This window comes from Salvelinus namaycush, chromosome 20 (assembly GCF_016432855.1).
Source record: "Salvelinus namaycush isolate Seneca chromosome 20, SaNama_1.0, whole genome shotgun sequence".
NCBI lineage: Eukaryota > Metazoa > Chordata > Actinopteri > Salmoniformes > Salmonidae > Salvelinus > Salvelinus namaycush.
In genome coordinates, this window is record NC_052326.1 from 46217243 (window position 1) to 46235774 (window position 18532).

Genomic DNA, 18532 nt, shown 5'->3' on the forward strand with positions numbered 1-18532 from the left:
AGAGGACATTTCAAAGTATGATCTTTGTCCCCATGTGCAATTGCAAACAGTAGTCTGGCTTTTTTATGGCGGTTTTGGAGCAGTGGCTTCTTCCTTTGATTGATTTGCACTTTTCGCATCAAAGTACGTTCATCTCTAGGAGACAGAATGTGTCTCCTTCCTGAGCGGTATGACGGCTGCGTGGTCCCATGGTTTTTATACTTGTGTGCTATTGTTTGTACAGATGAACGTGGTACCTTCAGGCATTTGGAAATTGCTCCCAAGGATGAACCAGACTTGTGGAGGTCTACAATTCTTTTCTGAGGTCTTGGCTGATTTCTTTTGATTTCCCCATGATGTCAAGCAGAGACACTGAGGCTGAAGGTAGGCCTTGAAATACATCCACAGGTACACCTCCAATTGACTCAAATTATGTCAATTAGCGTATCAGAAGCTTCTAAAGCCATAACATAATTTTCTGGAATTTTCCAAGCTGTTTAAAGACACAGTCAACTTAGTGTATGTAAACCTTTGACCCACTGGAATTGTGATACAGTGAATTATAAGTGAAATAATCTGTCTGTAAACAATTGTTGGAAAAATTACTTGTCGTGCACAAAGTAGATGTCCTAACCGACTTGCCGAAACTATAGTTTGTTAACAAGAAATTTGTGGAGTGGTTGAAAAACGAGTTTTAATGACTCCAACCTAAGTGTATGTAAACTTCCGACATCAACTGTATTTCCCTTTAAGTGTCTGAAGAGACGTCATGACTTAATGGGATTGTATTTAAAAAGGAACGTTTAGCCTGTGATTTAACCAACATCTAACGGGAAAAATATAGTTGTAAATAATGAAAGCAATGTAAAATATATATATAATGCTTTCATTATTTACTGCTCTATTTTTCCAGTTAGACGTTGGTTAAATCACAATCATAGGCTAAACATTAATTTTAAATACAATCCCACTTGTCTTGTTTGTTTTTTATAAGTAGGCCTAAGTAACAACTAAATAAGGACTAAGGTGCACCAAGCTCAGTGCTCCAACAGGCTTTAATTAAGACAACTAGGCTGTATAGGGCCTACTTGTGTTTACCAGGTCAAACACTATGAATCAAGGCATTGGTTAGGACTCAATCTCGATTCCAGTGGTCATCTTGGACATGCAAAGTTTCACTGTGAAAATAAGTGATGAAGAAGTGCGCACGGCACTCTTGACCTCAATAAAATGTGAGCACCCACTCCTTCCTCTCACACACCCCGTCTAACGGATTTGAATGTGACATGAACGGTGGCGTATTAATATCCATAACCTATCCATGTGATCTGTGAGTTCGCCCGTTGGAGCTCTCTCGAAGCCACTCAGAATAAATACCGTTATGTTGCTCTACCCCCACGTAGCTCTACACCCACTGTTAATGCAAATTCCTTGCAAGCGTCCGAGTTTTGCGCAGAGATACAAAGACACTTATAGAGCTAAAATGTTTTGAAATTACGACTATTAGCCAAGAGATGTTTGAGGAAAGTACTAATTACCAGCAAAAGATAGATTCACAAACATCTCCGTGCCAAATAAGATACAGGCTACATACAGCACTCATTCCCGTTGATAGTCTATCACCCTACAACATTCTCAACAGCGTATATATAATATGTTTTATTCAATAACGACTATTGGATACGTTGTGATTATACTCGTCTTACCTGCACGAGACTGTAAGTTCAATTTTCGTCGCAGGTACCGTGGAGTTGAGCGGGTCGAAATCCCCAATTGTGGCCATGGTCAGGCTTTAGATCAGTTCCTCTTCAATGTGAACTTCTCAGCGATGTTCAGCCACTACTCTTGGCCGATATTTTTGTTTGAAAATATCTTCCCTTCACCTGGAAAAAAGAGACAAAGGCACCAAATAGCTGCGTTTGTTGACAAACGTCTTCAGAGTTGAGCGCGAGGTGCATACCTGTGGGTGAGACAGGTTGGGCAGCGCTCGAGACATTCCATGCATGGTGTGGTGGTGGAGGAGCGCGACAGAACGTAGTGCGCGTCACTGGAAAGCACTGACGGGTCCTTCGCTCCATATTTCTGTTTAGCCATCCGCAGGTGGAGGCAGAGACTGTCAGAAGTTGTTGGCAGCAGAATGTTGGATTTCAAGTTAATGCGGCATTAAAGTGTGTGCCCTATGAAGCTCAACTGTGTATTTGTTTTCTTTTTAAATAAGATAGTAAATAGGGGTGTGTGGTTAGGAACTGATAAGTAATCACGAATTTGTGATATTGTCCCACTATAAGTCACCAGTGGAGCTTCACAGTTAGGACAAAAGAGGAGGACCACCATAGAACATTTTTAAATAATAAATACACATTTAAAAAGTGTTGGCTTGCCACATAGGCTGCTGTCACCAAATGATCAGAACCATATAATTACATATAATTAATTATATCATTCCTTATAGACTTATCATAATGAATTATATGATCTCTGTGATTAAAACACTGGGTTTGCAGAGAATGTGAAAATCAAAACAGCCAGCAGAGCCAATCTATAGCCAGTGGCCTGTTTCTCTGCACATCTTTTAAAGTCTAAAATATAGCACCAATGATTCAGGGTAGAAATGATTGTACATACAAACAAACCTTTGTTTCTTCTTTATTCATAATTACCACCTGCAGATCAATTCACCTTTCTCAATGTAGCCTCACTGGCGACAATTAAAGAGCAACTTAAAAACATGATAAAAGAAAAACACGTCAATCTATTGACACAGACAATATAGGTAAAATTAGTGTGCAATGAAGCATTTCAGTAAAATCAAGAGTGGTACAAAAAAAAAAAAAAAACATACTAAAAGTACTATATTAAACTAGTTTTAACAATCGCTTGAGGTGCTTGTGTAATTCTAAAAGGTAAGTGCCCAGTGTGAAGTGAGTGGTGTGGATCAACTGTAAACAATCTAGGGGCTCTAGGGCTGGCGGGCTGCCTATAGCCACCATCAGGGACCTATAGGAATAGAACCAAGTGCCACCAATGTATCCTACCATGGACATATTCAATATTTCTTTGGTATGATAAATCATATCAGAGTTGTTTACTACAGGATGTGATGGTAGTAAAATAATTAAAATCATAAAAAATAAAAAGTAAACATCTCTCAAATTCAGGTGGGAGGAAGGACCAATGGCACAGTGGTTTCCTTTTGATTTTAAAGGATTGGACAAGTGAAAGCAACCAGGTAAGCTTCCAATGAAGTCTGGGTTTGGACGGTGTAGGCCGTCATTCTAAATATGAATTTGTTCTTAACCGACTTTCCTAGTTAAATAAAGGTTCAATAAAAAATACTTTTGGAAGATTGAATGAGACAGAATGGACAATTGAGGTATACCCAGATGTACAATATTGCATCAGTCCGCACACTGGTTGACAAGTGAGTACTCTAGAAAAGGTAACATCTCGCACCAATATCCTTAAATCTTAACACTACCCCCTTAACAGCTCTATGTCATACTGATTGACAGAAAGATCTCATCCCAAAAGAATACTCTTCATTATGATAAATTGCCATTGACAAATGTGATTGAACAAAGACTGAATAAATATTAATCATTTTGCATTCAAGTGATTGATAGAGGGGAAAAGCCACTAGATTGCAGTTTGCGGTTCCACTGACCGAAACTACTTATGCGTTTTAAATCATAGTAGCTAGCGCGTATTTGTTTCGTTGTGGATTCTGAAAAAGTATTTTTTTAAACAACTCAAGCAGTATAAGAATCTCTTCCACTGCTCCAGGTGAAAAGACACAAAAAAGGGTCCTGAGGTACGGTACTGTACAGCAGCTGTCAAAACAATTTGGCGTCGCAATCAAGCTAAACAAATCCCAGTAAGTGCTGCCTAATGCTGCATTCACGTCTTGTCGAAAACTCGGGACCTTTAAGTTAAACTGAATGTAAATAATTTGCGTAGAGCTTCATATTGGTTGATTCTGATACTTCAAGTGGAAAACCCAAGTATCATCTTTCTACAACGAATCAGCAAGTCGTACATTTCAGAGTCTCCGACATGACGTGAACGAGGCATTAAACTATTCTCTCAACGCAATGACGCCACAACACTGCCATTGGACCACATAATCGCTACCTGCCTAATGGTCGCTTTCCAGGCCGACTACATTGCAGTAATGCTGCAACTAATAGTTGCGTGCCACGTCATCGATTTAGCAGTCGGGCATCCGATTTTCTTAAATCATATGACGTGGTTAAATATGTTTAAACACCTATCCAGTCGTGATGTGAACTGGCAGGCAACAGCAACGTAGGTGGCCTGTAACGTGGCCAAAGTCTCATCTTCCTGATCTGAAAGGCTTGTTTCGGAACTCAAAGAGGAACTGAGAACATGGAGAGGATAGGATAGATAGGGAGAGATCACTGTTCAGTGGCAGAGAACTGTTCCAGTCTACTGGCTCATGCAGCAATAAGAGAGCTTTTACTAGGCCATTAATGAAGCGTTCAAGTGCTATAAGTTATCGGAATCTTCTAGTTCCGAGTTGGACATTTCAATTGAAAGACCCTCCAAGTCGCAATTACAAGTGGGAAACTGAGTTGAGATGTTTCACCACGGACTAAGCTTTTACCTTTTCAACCAAAAGATGGCAACAAATCCATGTTTTGACTATTACAACCTTGTCAATATGGCTAATGTAGCTAGTCTGACAATATTGTCAATGTTAAGCAAACTAGCTGAATTTATTATTAACCATGTTAGGGCCTCTTTATACTACACTACTTTGAGGACAAACTAGGTCCAGAAGAGATACTTGTGTAGTGTAACGAGACGGATCTAGATTCAAAACTTTTAAAGAGATGTCTCCCACACTACCTCCGGGGGCTTAAGACACAAAGAGAGGTCACGTTCCAGGCTGACTGCATTGCAGTCATGCTGCTCGCACTGACCAATGGTTCTGTGCCATGTCTTTGACTGCACAGTCAGGTTTCAGATTGCTAGATCTGATGCAGTAAGATGATATGTTTAACACCTATCCAGGTGTTGCGAGCCGACTGCAATGTAGTCGGTCTGGAACGCAGCCACAAAGTACATAAAACGATAACAAAGGATGATAGCAGGGTGGCTCGGAGCCATCAGGTCGCACAACTGAGAGAAAAAAAGTTGAGATGAAGTGACTGAGCATACGAATAGCTGTCAGAAGTGGGCTCAAATCTAAACCTTGTGAAGGACTTTTAAAGAACTTTCAACGCAGCCAACTAATAGGTCTGGCTTCTGGTATGTGGTCTGAAGCCCAGGTAATGATGGTGTAACCTGGATCTGTTCACGCCACAACCGTAGGAGTCAGCATGACAGCACAAACCGGTCTGGGACCAGTCTAATGATGGTGTGTATGTGCACATAGACATACTGAAGACCGTGTGAAAATGTTTTGTATGGCGACAACGCAACATTTCTTTGTTTAAATGTCTGCACATAAAAATGTTTTGTATGGCGACAACGCAACATTTCTTTGTTTAAATGTCTGCACATAAAAATGTTTTGTATGGCGACAACGCAACATTTCTTTGTTTAAATGTCTGCACATAAAAGTGACTTAACAGACCTTAAAAGTCAAATTATTAAAAACGAGTAACCAATTCAAAAATAGGCTGATAGGATTCAACATATTAAATTCTACAGAATTAAGCTACATCCAGCTTGATATGACTTTTCTATGCCAAATTTGGTTCTAAAAAGAAACAGCATGTTTCTATTGCCCTGACACACTTGTGCACACAGTGCTGTTTGTATGACAACCACAGTACTCACTACAATTATATGGCTAACGCTTCCTTTTGATTCGGCACTGAATAGCAGCTTCTGATTCAACACTGAATAGCAGCTTCTGATTCAACACTGAATAGCAGCTTCTGATTCAACACTGAATAGCAGCTTCTGATTCAACACTGAATAGCAGCTTCTGATTCAACACTGAATAGCAGCTTCTGATTCAACACTGAATAGCAGCTTCTGATTCAACACTGAATAGCAGCTTCTGATTCAACACTGAATAGCAGCTTCTGAGTCGGCACTGAATAGCAGCTTCTGAGTCGGCACTGAATAGCAGCTTCTGATTCAACAGTGAATAGCAGATTTCTTGAGTGTTCGTTCACTAAAGAGAAGTGTGGCGTCCTCGATTTAGGACAGATCAGCACGTTAAATACAAAATAATTACTTTAAAAACAGAAAAGAAATAACTCCACATAATATGCTTTGAATGTAACAAGTCAATTTTACTCTGACCACACTCATAGCACCGAATCCCTAAGAAAAATGCTCCATACGTTAAAGTACAATGGTCATCTGTCTCTTATTGATAGTGTGGCTGACATTGCCACCCCCCCAAGACACTCCCTGAATCGACAAAAAAATGTGGCAAACAAAAAAGGAATAACTCCAGAGAGAACGTAGGAAATGCATGAATAAAAAATTTAAAGAACAAAATAAACCCAGGGTATGTAACGTTTGAGATGTATATATATAAAAAAATATAACAAATATAAAAGGACGCTTCAACCCCTGAATAGAGAAGTTTGGCACTTTTTATTTTTATTAGAGTCCATACGATATGTATCTTCCCTCGATGGAGATGAATGCGGATTGTGGACCGCAATTCAATAGGACGGGATTTAGTGGGAGGGGGGGGGGGGGGGGGGGGGGGGTTGTCAGGGCCCATATTCACAAAGAGCCTCACAGTAGGAGTGCTGATCTAGAATCAGGACTTCCTGTCCATATGATCTAACAGGAAAAACTGATCCTATATCAGCATTCCTACTCTGAGACACTTTATGAATACAATGATTACGGGCCCAGAGTTCACATTTGGGGTGGGGAGACCTGACCCTAGATCAGACGATGCTGTTGGTGCCCCGGAGGCCCACGCCACGGGCAAACTGCTCCAGGAGGCCTGAGATGGCACCCGAGGGGCTGGGCGCGCTGGACTTGAGGCCCACGGTGGAGCTGTAGGCAGCCAGGAACAACTCCCTCACCGTCTCCAGACGAGCCTGACGCTCCGAGGGGGACGGGCAACTGGGAGAGCGAGAGACAGGGAGGGTAGAGAGGGATGAGAGAGGGAGAGAAGAGAGGGGCAGGGGGGGTGGAGAGATAGGAGAAGACAGTAAACAAGTTGGAGAAGAGAGTGAATTTAAGGAAGAGATGAGGAGAGAGAAAAAAGGCAGGAAACGGGCGAGAGAAGAGGGAGAAGGGCACAAGAAGAGAGGAATAAGAAGAGAAGCGAGAACCCATCTTTTAGTTCTGAAAGAGGGACACAGTGTACATGGAAATTCACAATCAGAGACCGCATGCTGTCTGGCTGGCTGTCTCTCCTCGTCCTTCTCTCTCTCTCTCCCCTCGTTCTCCCTTCAAATCAAGATGGATAGATGTTATTTGTCTATGCCGCCTGCGAGCGTTGTTCGTGACACTCAATTTATCAGCCAGATCAAGTTGAAATGGAAATGTGTCCCCCCTTTGGAAAGAGAAGGAGTCTGGAAAACGAAGAGACAGACGGAAAATAAACTCCCTCCCTCTTCCCTTCCAGTTGTACTTATTCCTCCGGGACGAAGAATGATGAGGAAAAAAAACTTTTAGTTCCCTTGTCTGAAAAGTACACGAGCACAAATGTGCACACTGCTCAGACTATCAGTGTGTACAGTGTTTATGGAGACGGTCTAAACAGTCTGCTGAACACTGTTGTGCATGTGTACACACACACACCATGCCCAACACACTCTTTTTGTGCTTTGTGACTTAAAACACACACCATCTAACCCTGCAGGTGTGTGCCACACACACAAACACAGCAGAGGGCCAGCCCCTCACTGAGCCCTGTACCTCTGCCTCCTCTCTCACATAGGAACAGAACAGGTACAGTAGGAGGAGGTGAATAAATAAGGAAGAAAGGGGGGGACGAGAAGAGATAGAGAGGAGTGCTATTCCGGAGAGTTAGAGATGTGCATGGCTGCATTCCAATTCTCTATCATTCTGCTGAAGTGTACACTCCCCCTCGTGGATTTAAAAGGAATGCACTGGTGTGAGGAATTCGGTGGAAACTCCCTTCAGCTATGCACCAATCCAATGCTTTTAAACATACCGGGGGAAGTGAGCGACTGCACACACTGTCGGGAGAAGGGGTGAGAATCGGAACGTGATCTGAGGCTGCGTCCCAAAGGGCACCCTATTCCCTATATAGTGCACTACTTTAGACCCTATATAGTGCACTACTTTAGACCCTATTCCCTATATAGTGCACTACTTTAGACCTGAGCCCTAACCCTGGCTATATAGGGGACCGGTGCCATTTGGGGACGCAACCCGTAGACTCACATGCGTCCGCTGGGCCCCTCGTCCTGGAAGATAAAGGGGAGGGGAAAGTCGTTGGTGGCAGTGGGGATTGGCAGGAACTGTCCGCGGTCGTGGATGGAGCCGCAGCCTGACACGATCTGCCAGCTGCCGTAGTCCGTGGAGAGGGAGGAGCCTGAGCGGGCGTACTCTGCCGCCAGCCTGGCCACAGTAGAAAGATAAGAGGTGGGGAGAGAAGGGGGAAGGAGGGAGAGGAGAGAGACGGTGGGGGTGAGAGAGTAGAGAGTGGGGGGGCATGAGGAGAGAGTAGAGACAGGAGGATGGGGAGAGAGGGAGTGGTGAGAGGGAGGATGGGGGAGAGGGAGAAGAAGGACAGAGGGGAAGAAGGAGAAACAAACAAAGAGAGTGGAAGTAAAAGGAAATGTGAAAGAGGGAGGGAAAAATAAGGAAATGAAATGGGGAGAGAGGAGAGAGAGTGTCCAGGGGTCATGGGCAAGTTGCGAGGGTCTCAGTTAAAGGGCAATGAGCTGTGAGGTCAGTGGTGGGGCGTCATGGCTCAGGGCTGTGACCTCCGTGGCAAAAGTTAATGGTCAAATGCAACTCTAGATTTGCTTTAATGGACAACACTCAATTAAATTCAACCCAATAGAATGTTATTTATCCCCTCAAGAATTAACAAGGCAAGTCAACATGCACAGAAAAACGTCACATGGACATTACACATACTGAATACACTAATGTTAGTGGAAAAATTGGAGTTTGAATCAAATACCAAAGCACACACCTTCCATTTTCATGCAAATTGAAAATGACCAAGGAGCTTGAGTAAGAGGAGCTGCACTAATACACCGGTGAGACACACACACACACAGAGAGACACACACACAGATACACACAGAGACACACACACAGAGACACACACGTAAGTATCCAGATCTCCTCTTTACAAAGCAAGGCATTATTAAGCAGCACAGAGATCAACTGCCACGCATGCACTACTGAAAAGCTAGAATACAGGTCTGCTCTGTCACTCCATTAGAAAACACTGCCTCACCACAATGTCTCATGGACATGTGTGCCTCGGGCCTGAGCGTCTGGCCTGGGACAACCCCCTTTTTCCCTCTGCAGATCGTCATACACTTGGGTTAGATTTTAAAATGTAACATGCAGTTATTCATTCACCTTTCATGCAGTTGCAGTCAATCCATTTACAAAGACAGGCAGACAGACAGGTAGCTAAAACATGGCATCCCTCTCATCATTGTGGTTGGAGCCCATAAACTGACGGACTGTGCTTGAGGTTGGTCTAGCAATTAACGCTGTCTGAAGCACATACAGTTGAAGTCAGAAGTTTACATACACTTAGGTTGGTGTCATTACAAATAGTTTTTCAACCACTCCACAAATTTCTTGTTAACAAACTGTAGTTTTGGCAAGTCGTTTAGGACATCTACTTTGTGCATGACAAGCAATTTTTCCAATTACAGACAGATTATTTCACTGTATCACAATTCCAGTGGGTCAGAAGTTTACATACATTAAGTTGACTGTGCCTTTAAACAGCTTGGAAAATTCCAGAAAATTATGTCACGGCTTTAGAAGCTTCTGAAAAGCTAATTGACCTCCTTTGAGTCAATTGGAGGTGTACCTGTGGATGTATTTCAAGGCCTACCTTCAAACTCAGTGCCTCTTTGCTTGACATTATGGGAAAAGCACAACAACAAAAAATCAGTCAAGACCTCAGAAAAAAATTGTAGACCACCACAAGTCTGGTTCATCCTTGGGAGCAATTTCCAAACGCCTGAAGGTACCATGTTCATCTGTACAAACAATAGCACGCAAATATAAAAACCATGGGACCACGCAGCCGTCATTCCGCTCAGGAAGGAGACACGTTCTGTCTCCTAGAGATGAACGTACTTGGTGCGAAAAGTGCAATCAATCCCAGAACAACAGCAAAGGACCTTGTGAAGATGCTGGAGGAAACAGGTACAAAAGTATCTATATCCACATTAGGAAACAGGAGTAAAAAGGGGAAGGCTTGCATACCGAAGAACACCATCCCAACTGTGAAGCACGGGGGGTGGCAGCATCATGTCGTGGGGGTGCTTTGCTGCAGGAGGTACTGGTGCAATTCACAAAATAGATGGCATCATAAGGAAAGAAAATTATGTGGACATATTGAAGCAAAATCTCAAGGCATCAGTCAGGAAGTTAAAGCTTGGTCACAAAATGGGTCTTCCAAATGGACAATGACCCCAAGCATACTTCCAAAGTTGTGGCAAAATGGCTTAAGGACAACAAAGTCAAGGTATTGGAGTGGCCATCACAAAGCCCTGACCTCAATCCTATAGAAAATCGTGGGCAGAACTGAAAAAGCATGTGCGAGCAAGGAGGCCTACAAACATCACTCAGTTACACCAGCTCTGTCAGGAGGAATGGGCCAAAATTCACCCAACTTATTGTGGGAAGCTTGTGGAAAGCTACCCGAAACATTTGACCAAAGTTAAACAATTTAAAGGCAATGCTACCAAATACTAATTGAGTGTATGTAAACGTCTGACCCACTGGGAATGTGATGAAAGAAATAAAAGTGGAAATAAATAATTCTCTCTACTATTATTCTGACATTTCACATTGTTAAAATAAAGTGGTGATCCTAACTGACCTAAGACAGGGAATTTTTAAATGAGTTTAAATATATTTGGCTAAGGTGTATGTAAACTTCCGACTTCAACTGTATACACAGAATCCCGGCCCCATGCTGCACCTCTATTTCTGTTTCCACACTCATTTCATACCATCGCCTTCTGAATAGACTGAAAATAAATCTTTCAAATAAAAAAACTACGACTGACTTCTAAGTGAAGGCTTACCTTCTCCCGGGCACAGACATAGGACTGCTGCCGGCGTGCGTAAAACCCGGCTCTGATTGGTTGGAGGTGGACGAGCTGGAGGACTTGGCTTCTTGACTGAGGGGGTGGGCCAGCCGCTCCTGCAGGGGGTTGGGCCGGTTCCACAGCACCGTCTGTGGGGACGAGTTGTGTCCCTTCCTCCTGGGAGGCCATAGAAAAGGAGAGTTAGGTTTGACGTTATCTTACCCTTCATTTGGTATTACTTTTAGGCAAGTTGGCTGAGAACACATTCTCTCCATAGAAGTTAGAACCATACTGAATTCGATGGAAGGAAGACTTGTCAACATGACACAACATACAGAGCAGGGCAGAAACAAAGCGTCTGCTAACTAAATGATTTTATTAAGATAATTATTTTTATACTAATGTTTCGGGTCACACCAATAGACAGATGGAGAGGGGGAGGAGAACTCACCAGCTGGAGGCTGCCAGGGGCTGGCCGGAAAACAGGTCCACGGCGTCGTTGGTGAGGCAAGTGGCTCCGCCCACGTCCTCCGTGATCAGAGAGAAGTCACTGCTCAGACTGGTCACGCTGCCCCGGTCCCTGGACTCTGCACCAATCACACGGGAGACACGGGTTTAGCGGACAGGCCATCAGACCAATCACAGAGGAGAGACTAGTTGTAGGGGAGGTACTAATTAAAAATACACTGGAAGTTGCCAATTGTGACATTTTGGCAGGAATGTTGTCTGTATGTTGGTTCATGTATACGTTTGATATTTAAGAATTTTGTGTCTCATGAAACCACAACAATTCTTAGTCAAACAATACATGCCTTTTGCCAGAGATATGGACAATAGTTCTGTCGTTTTAGGGGATCCCATTTGGCTCGGGGAATCATAACATGACATCTAATGGTCAGAGACGTCATAGTAGGTGACAGCTTGTAGTCAAACCCAGCCTCAATAGTTAACATGGAGACAAACAGGTCTGTGAACGCAAAAGTTGATATCAACAAACATAATAATTATGAAATGAGGTGGGTGGAGGCTGCGTTCACAAACTGGACATCTGGTGAATTGTTGCCAGTAGCTGTAAATGCAGCTCCGTTCAAAGCGCTGTGTATCATGTCGAGGGGACAAGACATAAAAGCTCATCATGTTAAATCAGAACTGTAGCACAGTGGGAATTCATACCATGGCTTTTCTAAAGTTTCTTCACAATAGCACCACTGTACAAACCTCTATCCTCATGTAACATTTAATAATGAACTATCTAAAGTTCTCATTATTATGGCATACCATCCTCATTAGCAGCGATACTAATTATTCTACCACACGTCTTGTGCTCTTTATAAGACACATCACTGCACTCTATACTCCTCTGTAAACTGGTCATCTCTGTATACCCGTCGCAAGACCCACTGGTTGATGCTTATTTATAAAAAAAAATATTTAAAAAACTCTTAGGTTTCACTCCCCCCTATCTGAGATATCTACTGCAGCCCTCATCCTCCACATACAACACCCGTTCTGCCAGTCACATTCTGTTAAAGGTCCCCAAAGCACACACATCTCTGGGTCGCTCCTCTTTTCAGTTCGCTGCAGCTAGCGACTGGAACGAGCTGCAACAAACACTCAACTGGACAGTTTTATCTCAATCTCTTCATTCAAAGACTCAATCATGGACACTCTTACTGACAGTTGTGGCTGCTTTGCGTGATGTATTGTTGTCTCTACCTTCTTGCCCTTTGTGCCATGTTTTATGCTGCAACCATGTTGTGTTGCTACCACGCTGTGTTGTCATGTGTTGCTGCCTTGCTAAGTTGTTGTCTTAGGTCTCTCTTTATGTAGTGTTCTCTCTTGTCGGGATGTGTGTTTTGTCCTATATTTGTATTTTTAATTTAAATCCCAGGCCCCTGTCCCCGCAGGAGGCCTTCTGCCTTTTGGTAGGCCGTCATTGTAAATAAGAATTTGCCTAGTTAAATTTTTTAAAAAGTAAAAAAGAAAACATGTAGGTACTGTGACGTCATAAAATATTATGTAAGGGATAATCAACGAGGGGCTAAGTTCTATGGAACATAATGTCTGACGTGGAAGGTGTGTGCTACGATGCACTAGCGAAGAGCGTGAATTATCTCCCTATAATGCACAGCAATATTCAATGGCTATGAATATCATTCTTACATGTTCTATGTTTGAGCTGCTTTTGAAAGCAAAATATGAATTAAAATATTATTGCCATTGTTTAATTAGATTTTCGTTGCAAGCTAAGAGGACTGATGGTTTGGATAGCTAAGCTAGCAAGTCAGTCAGTTTGGTTACCAAGGCAACTACTGTAGCTATCTAGTAAACTTAATAGCTACTTCAGTGCATTTCTATCGCAAATGAACACATTTTCTAGCGACAAATGTGTTTAAATTATAGTCATTGCATAAGCGGGATAATCAACTTAGGGCTCTATGTGTTCTCTGGAAAATAATGCAACTCTGTGGAAGGTTAGTCGTTGCACACACCTTTCACATCATGCATTATTTTCCATAGAATACATAGCCCCTTGTTAATTATCCCTTTCATATAACATTTTCTGCCATTGAAATCCTTGCACGGGTCGCCTAACTGTTTTTTCAGGTCGCCTAAGTCCAAACTGTAAAACTAAATTATAATATGGTATGGAAAAACATTTTCAGTGTCAAATGTAATGATTAAAACCAGATATAAAATACGTAGAAAAGATAATGGACCTATATATTTTTTATAGTATAATCTTTGAGAACTAATAATCACCAAAATAAAAAAGTTAGACACTCAGGGAGAATTGAAAATTCCCCAAAACAATTAATTTAGCAGTTTATATTTTGTTATTATGTTTGAGCAAAATAACACAGGATTAGCCATGGCAAAATGCATAAAATTGCATGAAATAAGCTTTAAAAATGCAAAAACAAATGGGCCCAACACCTAAGCCCCCTTTTGATCCAGAAAATAAACTGTTGCAAATCGAGAGCTTGGAACTACAAGGTTCAATCTGCAAAAATATGATTGAGATAACTGGCTTTTAAGTTCCGAACCCTCATTGGTTTGAATGGTGTCAATCATTTTTTATTGTATTTTTTTTCTAACAACATAAATTGTGGTATTTAGAGTACTACTTGGCTAGAGAACATTGAACAGAACAAGGCTACGTCAATAGCTCAATTTTGACAAAAACACTGATAGAACCTTAGTCCCAAGCTCTCAAAATGTCTCCAGGGAAACAACTTACTCAACTGGCAGAGGTCGTCCACTGTGAAATCAGTGTCTTTGAAATGAGAGTTTTTCCTTCTGTGGAAACTGGAGAGAAAAAGGGATGCTGAAACAATACACACACACACACAGAGAGAGAGACAGAGAGAGGAGAGAGAAAAAAAAGAAAAAAAAAGAGCGAAGGAGGGAGGGAAGGAGAGAAAAAGTGAAAGAGAGAGACAGTGAGAGATCAAAAGAACACAGAGAGGAGGAGAAAGTGGGAATCCGACCATGAAATAACAGCATTATTGCCCTGAGTGGCTGTATGTACACTTACAACTCTCTTGTTGAAACATTTAAAAGAGTGGCTTAAGGGCATTGTACACTGAGTGTACAGACTGAATGACAATGTATGCATCCCTAAAATGGCAACCTATTCCCTATATAGTGCACCACTTTTGACCCGGGCCAATAATGCTCTGGTAATGGTAGTGCACTATATAAGGACTAGGGTTTCCATTTCAGAGATGGACAATGTTTTATAAAAGTGCATTTACATTTCAAACGTCTCTTGTTCTGTGACATTTCACTCACCTCGGTTTCTTCATGGCAGAGAACTTCTCTGAGACAATGTGCTTCAAAAAATTGAAGCAAAAAAAGAAAATCTGCCAGGAGGAATAGGAGTTTAGTGTTGGAGATTCATTAAATACATGACAAAACACTGCCCCCTAGTTTTGAAAAACATCCCCAAACACCTCACTTTAGTTGAAAATTGGAACATACTTAGTGAATAGTTACAGTAGTCTAGTATATCACTTTCATAAAATGTATCAGACAAAGCTGTACTCTTATCTTTACAAGCCATTCAATCTACTTTGGTGCAGTAAATTCCTAAAAACTAATTCAAGAGGTTGGCAACAGTGTTTGAACTTGGGGGCAAGAACCATATTAACTAAATAGAAAAATGTATAATCAATGTTTTAATATTCCACACACACGCCATTGCATTGATATTGTGTTAGAGTACCACTGACCTCCTCTCCTTTGCTGAGGCGATCAGGTAGCATATGACTGTAGGAAACACAGACCAGATCGGTGACAATGATCGCCGAATCCGTCAAAAAAATCTAGCTAAGAACCCTTTACTACATATGATTATGAGCCACCATCCCAAACCAACCTATTTAACTCCTTCATACTTTCTCAATTCCTTTTCCTTTCTATTCAGTGTACAGTTTTCTCCATGCTCCTGGTAACAATGTAGGTGTGCCAGTTATACTTTTACAATTGATATACTTATTTGATCAAACAGTATAAATCTTAAGACCAAAGTGAAGATGGAGACTGCAAAGCAAAAAGAAGAGGATACAGTTTAGAACTCATTGTTTACAAAAGTATACCAATAACCAATTGACCCATCATCCCTCCTATCATCTCTGACCTCCGGCTTTGAACCCGAATCAGTCAAGTTACCTTTCACATTTAAAAGTTAAAACGAACAAATGAACCAACTCTCAATGGGAGTTTAAAGTAAGACTCAGCGAGATGACGTTGCCACGAGCAGCACTGCAGATATTGCGATGGGTACGATCCAAGACTTTGTTCTCACACAGTCACACTAAGTCTTTGCGCATGTGCACGGGTACGTTTCACGCTGCAGAAAGGTTTAGCCTTGCGCTTCAACACTCTTAGTTGTTGCGGAAAATGACCCACTATGCCGTTTACTTCTTGCATCTAAATCATATCGCTGAGTCTACCTTTAAGTGATGGAGAGATTACACAAATCAATACAGACCACCACATCATAAACCCGACAGTTGAAAAAAATGCCCAATTATGATGGATCGTAGGAAGGAAGAATGGAAGATGTGTGTGTGTGTGTGTACTATTCTTGGTCGGTCCCATCCCTCCTCCTTGAAAGCAGTCCCAGGAGTTTGGACAAGAATAATTACTCTATTGGGCTATCTGGAGGGCGGCCATTTTCTTTTTGACTCCATTTGATGAGTTAAACATTGAGAGATGCACAGCGGTAATTAAGAAGGAAAGCCTCGAGAGAGGGAGGGAGAGGCAGGGAAAGAGAGAGAGACGAGTGGTCCATTGTGAGCTCAATGTGAATCCTTACCCAAAGAGGAACCAGTCGTAGGCGATGGTCAGATAGAGGATTTCAGCCGGCTCCAGACTGGCGTGGACGGCACCGTCCTAGGAAAAAATACATTCAAGTATGCAAATTAGCCTCAACGGGCACCACATGGTGGCATTGGCATGGTCGTTGGATTACGAGCTAGCCGCTATCTTCTGTCTATTTTTTAATTCCGTTTGTAAGATATACCATGCATGATAGATGTAGTGAAAAGTGTCAGGTACAAATACTATTTTGAAATCATTTCAAATAATTGAAGAGGCAATCAGCAATTGCTACATTGATTTTTGGGACATCCATTAAATTATATGTACCCATTGAAGAATATAACTTATAAATGCCTCGTGAGCTTAGTTTAACTGTCGTACCCCATCAGAGCCCAAAATAAGCTGGTTTTACTCCAATATTTCTGAACAAAGTAAAATGTATACAAAACAATGCATAGACTGAAAACATGGTTAAAACAACAATGATGATATCATGGATGGTCAGTCCTTACATCAGTCCTGTCTTTGAATTTGAGAGTGATTACATTTCTCTAGCCCTATCCTTCAGCTTTTTACAGAGACAGTGGCAGAGAAAACGCTGTGTTATTGTTTCAACCACCGATTGGCCCTTTAAGCTGGGCTTGATTGAGGTTCCCTGGTTTAATGGAACAGTCCCCAATCTGCCAAACCCCACCCACCTGACACTTTGGGCAAGCTAAAGCAAACACTGAAAGTATTTAACAGATTTCAAATAGTATTTGAAATATGATGCATAGTTATATGGCCAAACCTAATATTACATTTTAAATAAATGCAGACACTGGATATTGAATCGGGTGATTAAGCGGTGAGTCTTGAATTTGAATTCCATTTGCGTGTAAATATATAAAATGGGAGGGGCATGGGGGTCAAAGCTGATGAATTCATTGTGGAATTACAGAACATCAATTTTGAAGAAGTGCCTTTGGAATTGAATTACAAAATGGATACCTGGTTGGCGGAGGTAGAGAGGTAGAGAGAGAGAGCAAGAGAGTGCGAGAGAGGTATATCGTATACCGGGTTATTTGGAAATAGCCACGGGGTGGTTTTTCAATACCGTTGAAACTATTTATTTTGATATTTTTTTGCTACTTTTTATGTAAATACCTGCAGTCAACTTGTGCAATACATTAGGAGATAAAGCAGATTGCGTTCTTCATTTCACCTGTCACATTTTTCATTATGAAGAGTACAGGTAGTAACCAGTGACCTGGTGTTGGTTTACAAGCACACACACAATGTGCTAAATGCCTCGCAGTCGGTGTTCCAATTCATACCAAAGGTGTTCGATGGGATTGAGGTCAGGGCTCTGAGCAGGCCAGTCAAGTTCTTCCCCACCAATATCAAAAAAGCATTTTTGTATGGACCTCGCTTTGTGCACAGGGGCATTGTCATGCTGAAACAGGAAAGGGCCTTCCACAAACTGTTGCCACATAGTTAGAAGCACAGAATTATCTACAATGTCATTGGACGCTGGACACACAGGACCCCCCACACACACACCAGACCCCCACACACACCCACACGCTACACTCGCAATAACATCTGCTAACCATGTGTATGTGACCAATAAAATTTGATTTCCCTTCCCTAGAACTTAGGGGCCAAGCCCGAACCATAAAAAACTGCCCCAGACCATTATTCCTCCTCCACCAAACTTTACAGTTGGCACTATGCATTGGGGCAGGTAGCGTTCTCCTGGCATCCGCCAAACCTAGATTTGTCCGTCGGACGGCCAGATGGTGAAGCGCGATTCATTACTCCAGAGAACACGTTTCCACTGCTCCAGAGTGGCGGCGAGCTTTACACCACTCCAGGCGACGATTGGCATTGCACATGTTGAACTTAGGCTTGTGTGCGGCTGCCCTGCCATGGGAACCCATTTCATGAAGCTCTCGACGAACAGTTCTTGTGCTGACATTGCTTCCAGAGGCAGTTTGGAACTCGGCTTGAGTGTTGCAGCCGAGGACAGA

At 42.1% G+C, this 18532-nt stretch overlaps 2 protein-coding genes across 4 annotated transcripts in view; both read right to left on the minus strand.

Moving 5' to 3' along the window:
• LOC120064647 (copine-9-like) overlaps positions 1-1762 on the minus strand; it is a 103640-nt gene extending 101878 nt beyond the window's left edge. Inside the window, exon 1 of the mRNA XM_039015272.1 lies at positions 1686-1762. Within this exon, the coding sequence (XP_038871200.1) occupies positions 1686-1762 (77 nt within the window). The remainder of the gene's footprint in view (positions 1-1685) is intronic.
• Positions 1763-2611: 849 nt separating this feature from the next.
• The window catches only part of LOC120065419 (myotubularin-related protein 14-like), a 28852-nt gene continuing 12931 nt past the window's right edge, over positions 2612-18532 (minus strand). The window contains exons 12-19 of one of the 3 annotated variants that reach the window (XM_039016418.1): positions 16516-16592; positions 15428-15464; positions 14988-15058; positions 14434-14501; positions 11644-11779; positions 11190-11369; positions 8338-8514; positions 2612-7044 (exon numbers count right to left, since the gene is read on the minus strand). In XM_039016418.1, the coding sequence (XP_038872346.1) occupies positions 6864-7044; positions 8338-8514; positions 11190-11369; positions 11644-11779; positions 14434-14501; positions 14988-15058; positions 15428-15464; positions 16516-16592 (927 nt within the window). In that variant the 3' untranslated portion in view covers positions 2612-6863. The remainder of the gene's footprint in view (positions 7045-8337; positions 8515-11189; positions 11370-11643; positions 11780-14433; positions 14502-14987; positions 15059-15427; positions 15465-16515; positions 16593-18532) is intronic. The other 2 variants (XM_039016420.1, XM_039016419.1) reach the window with 2 other exon arrangements.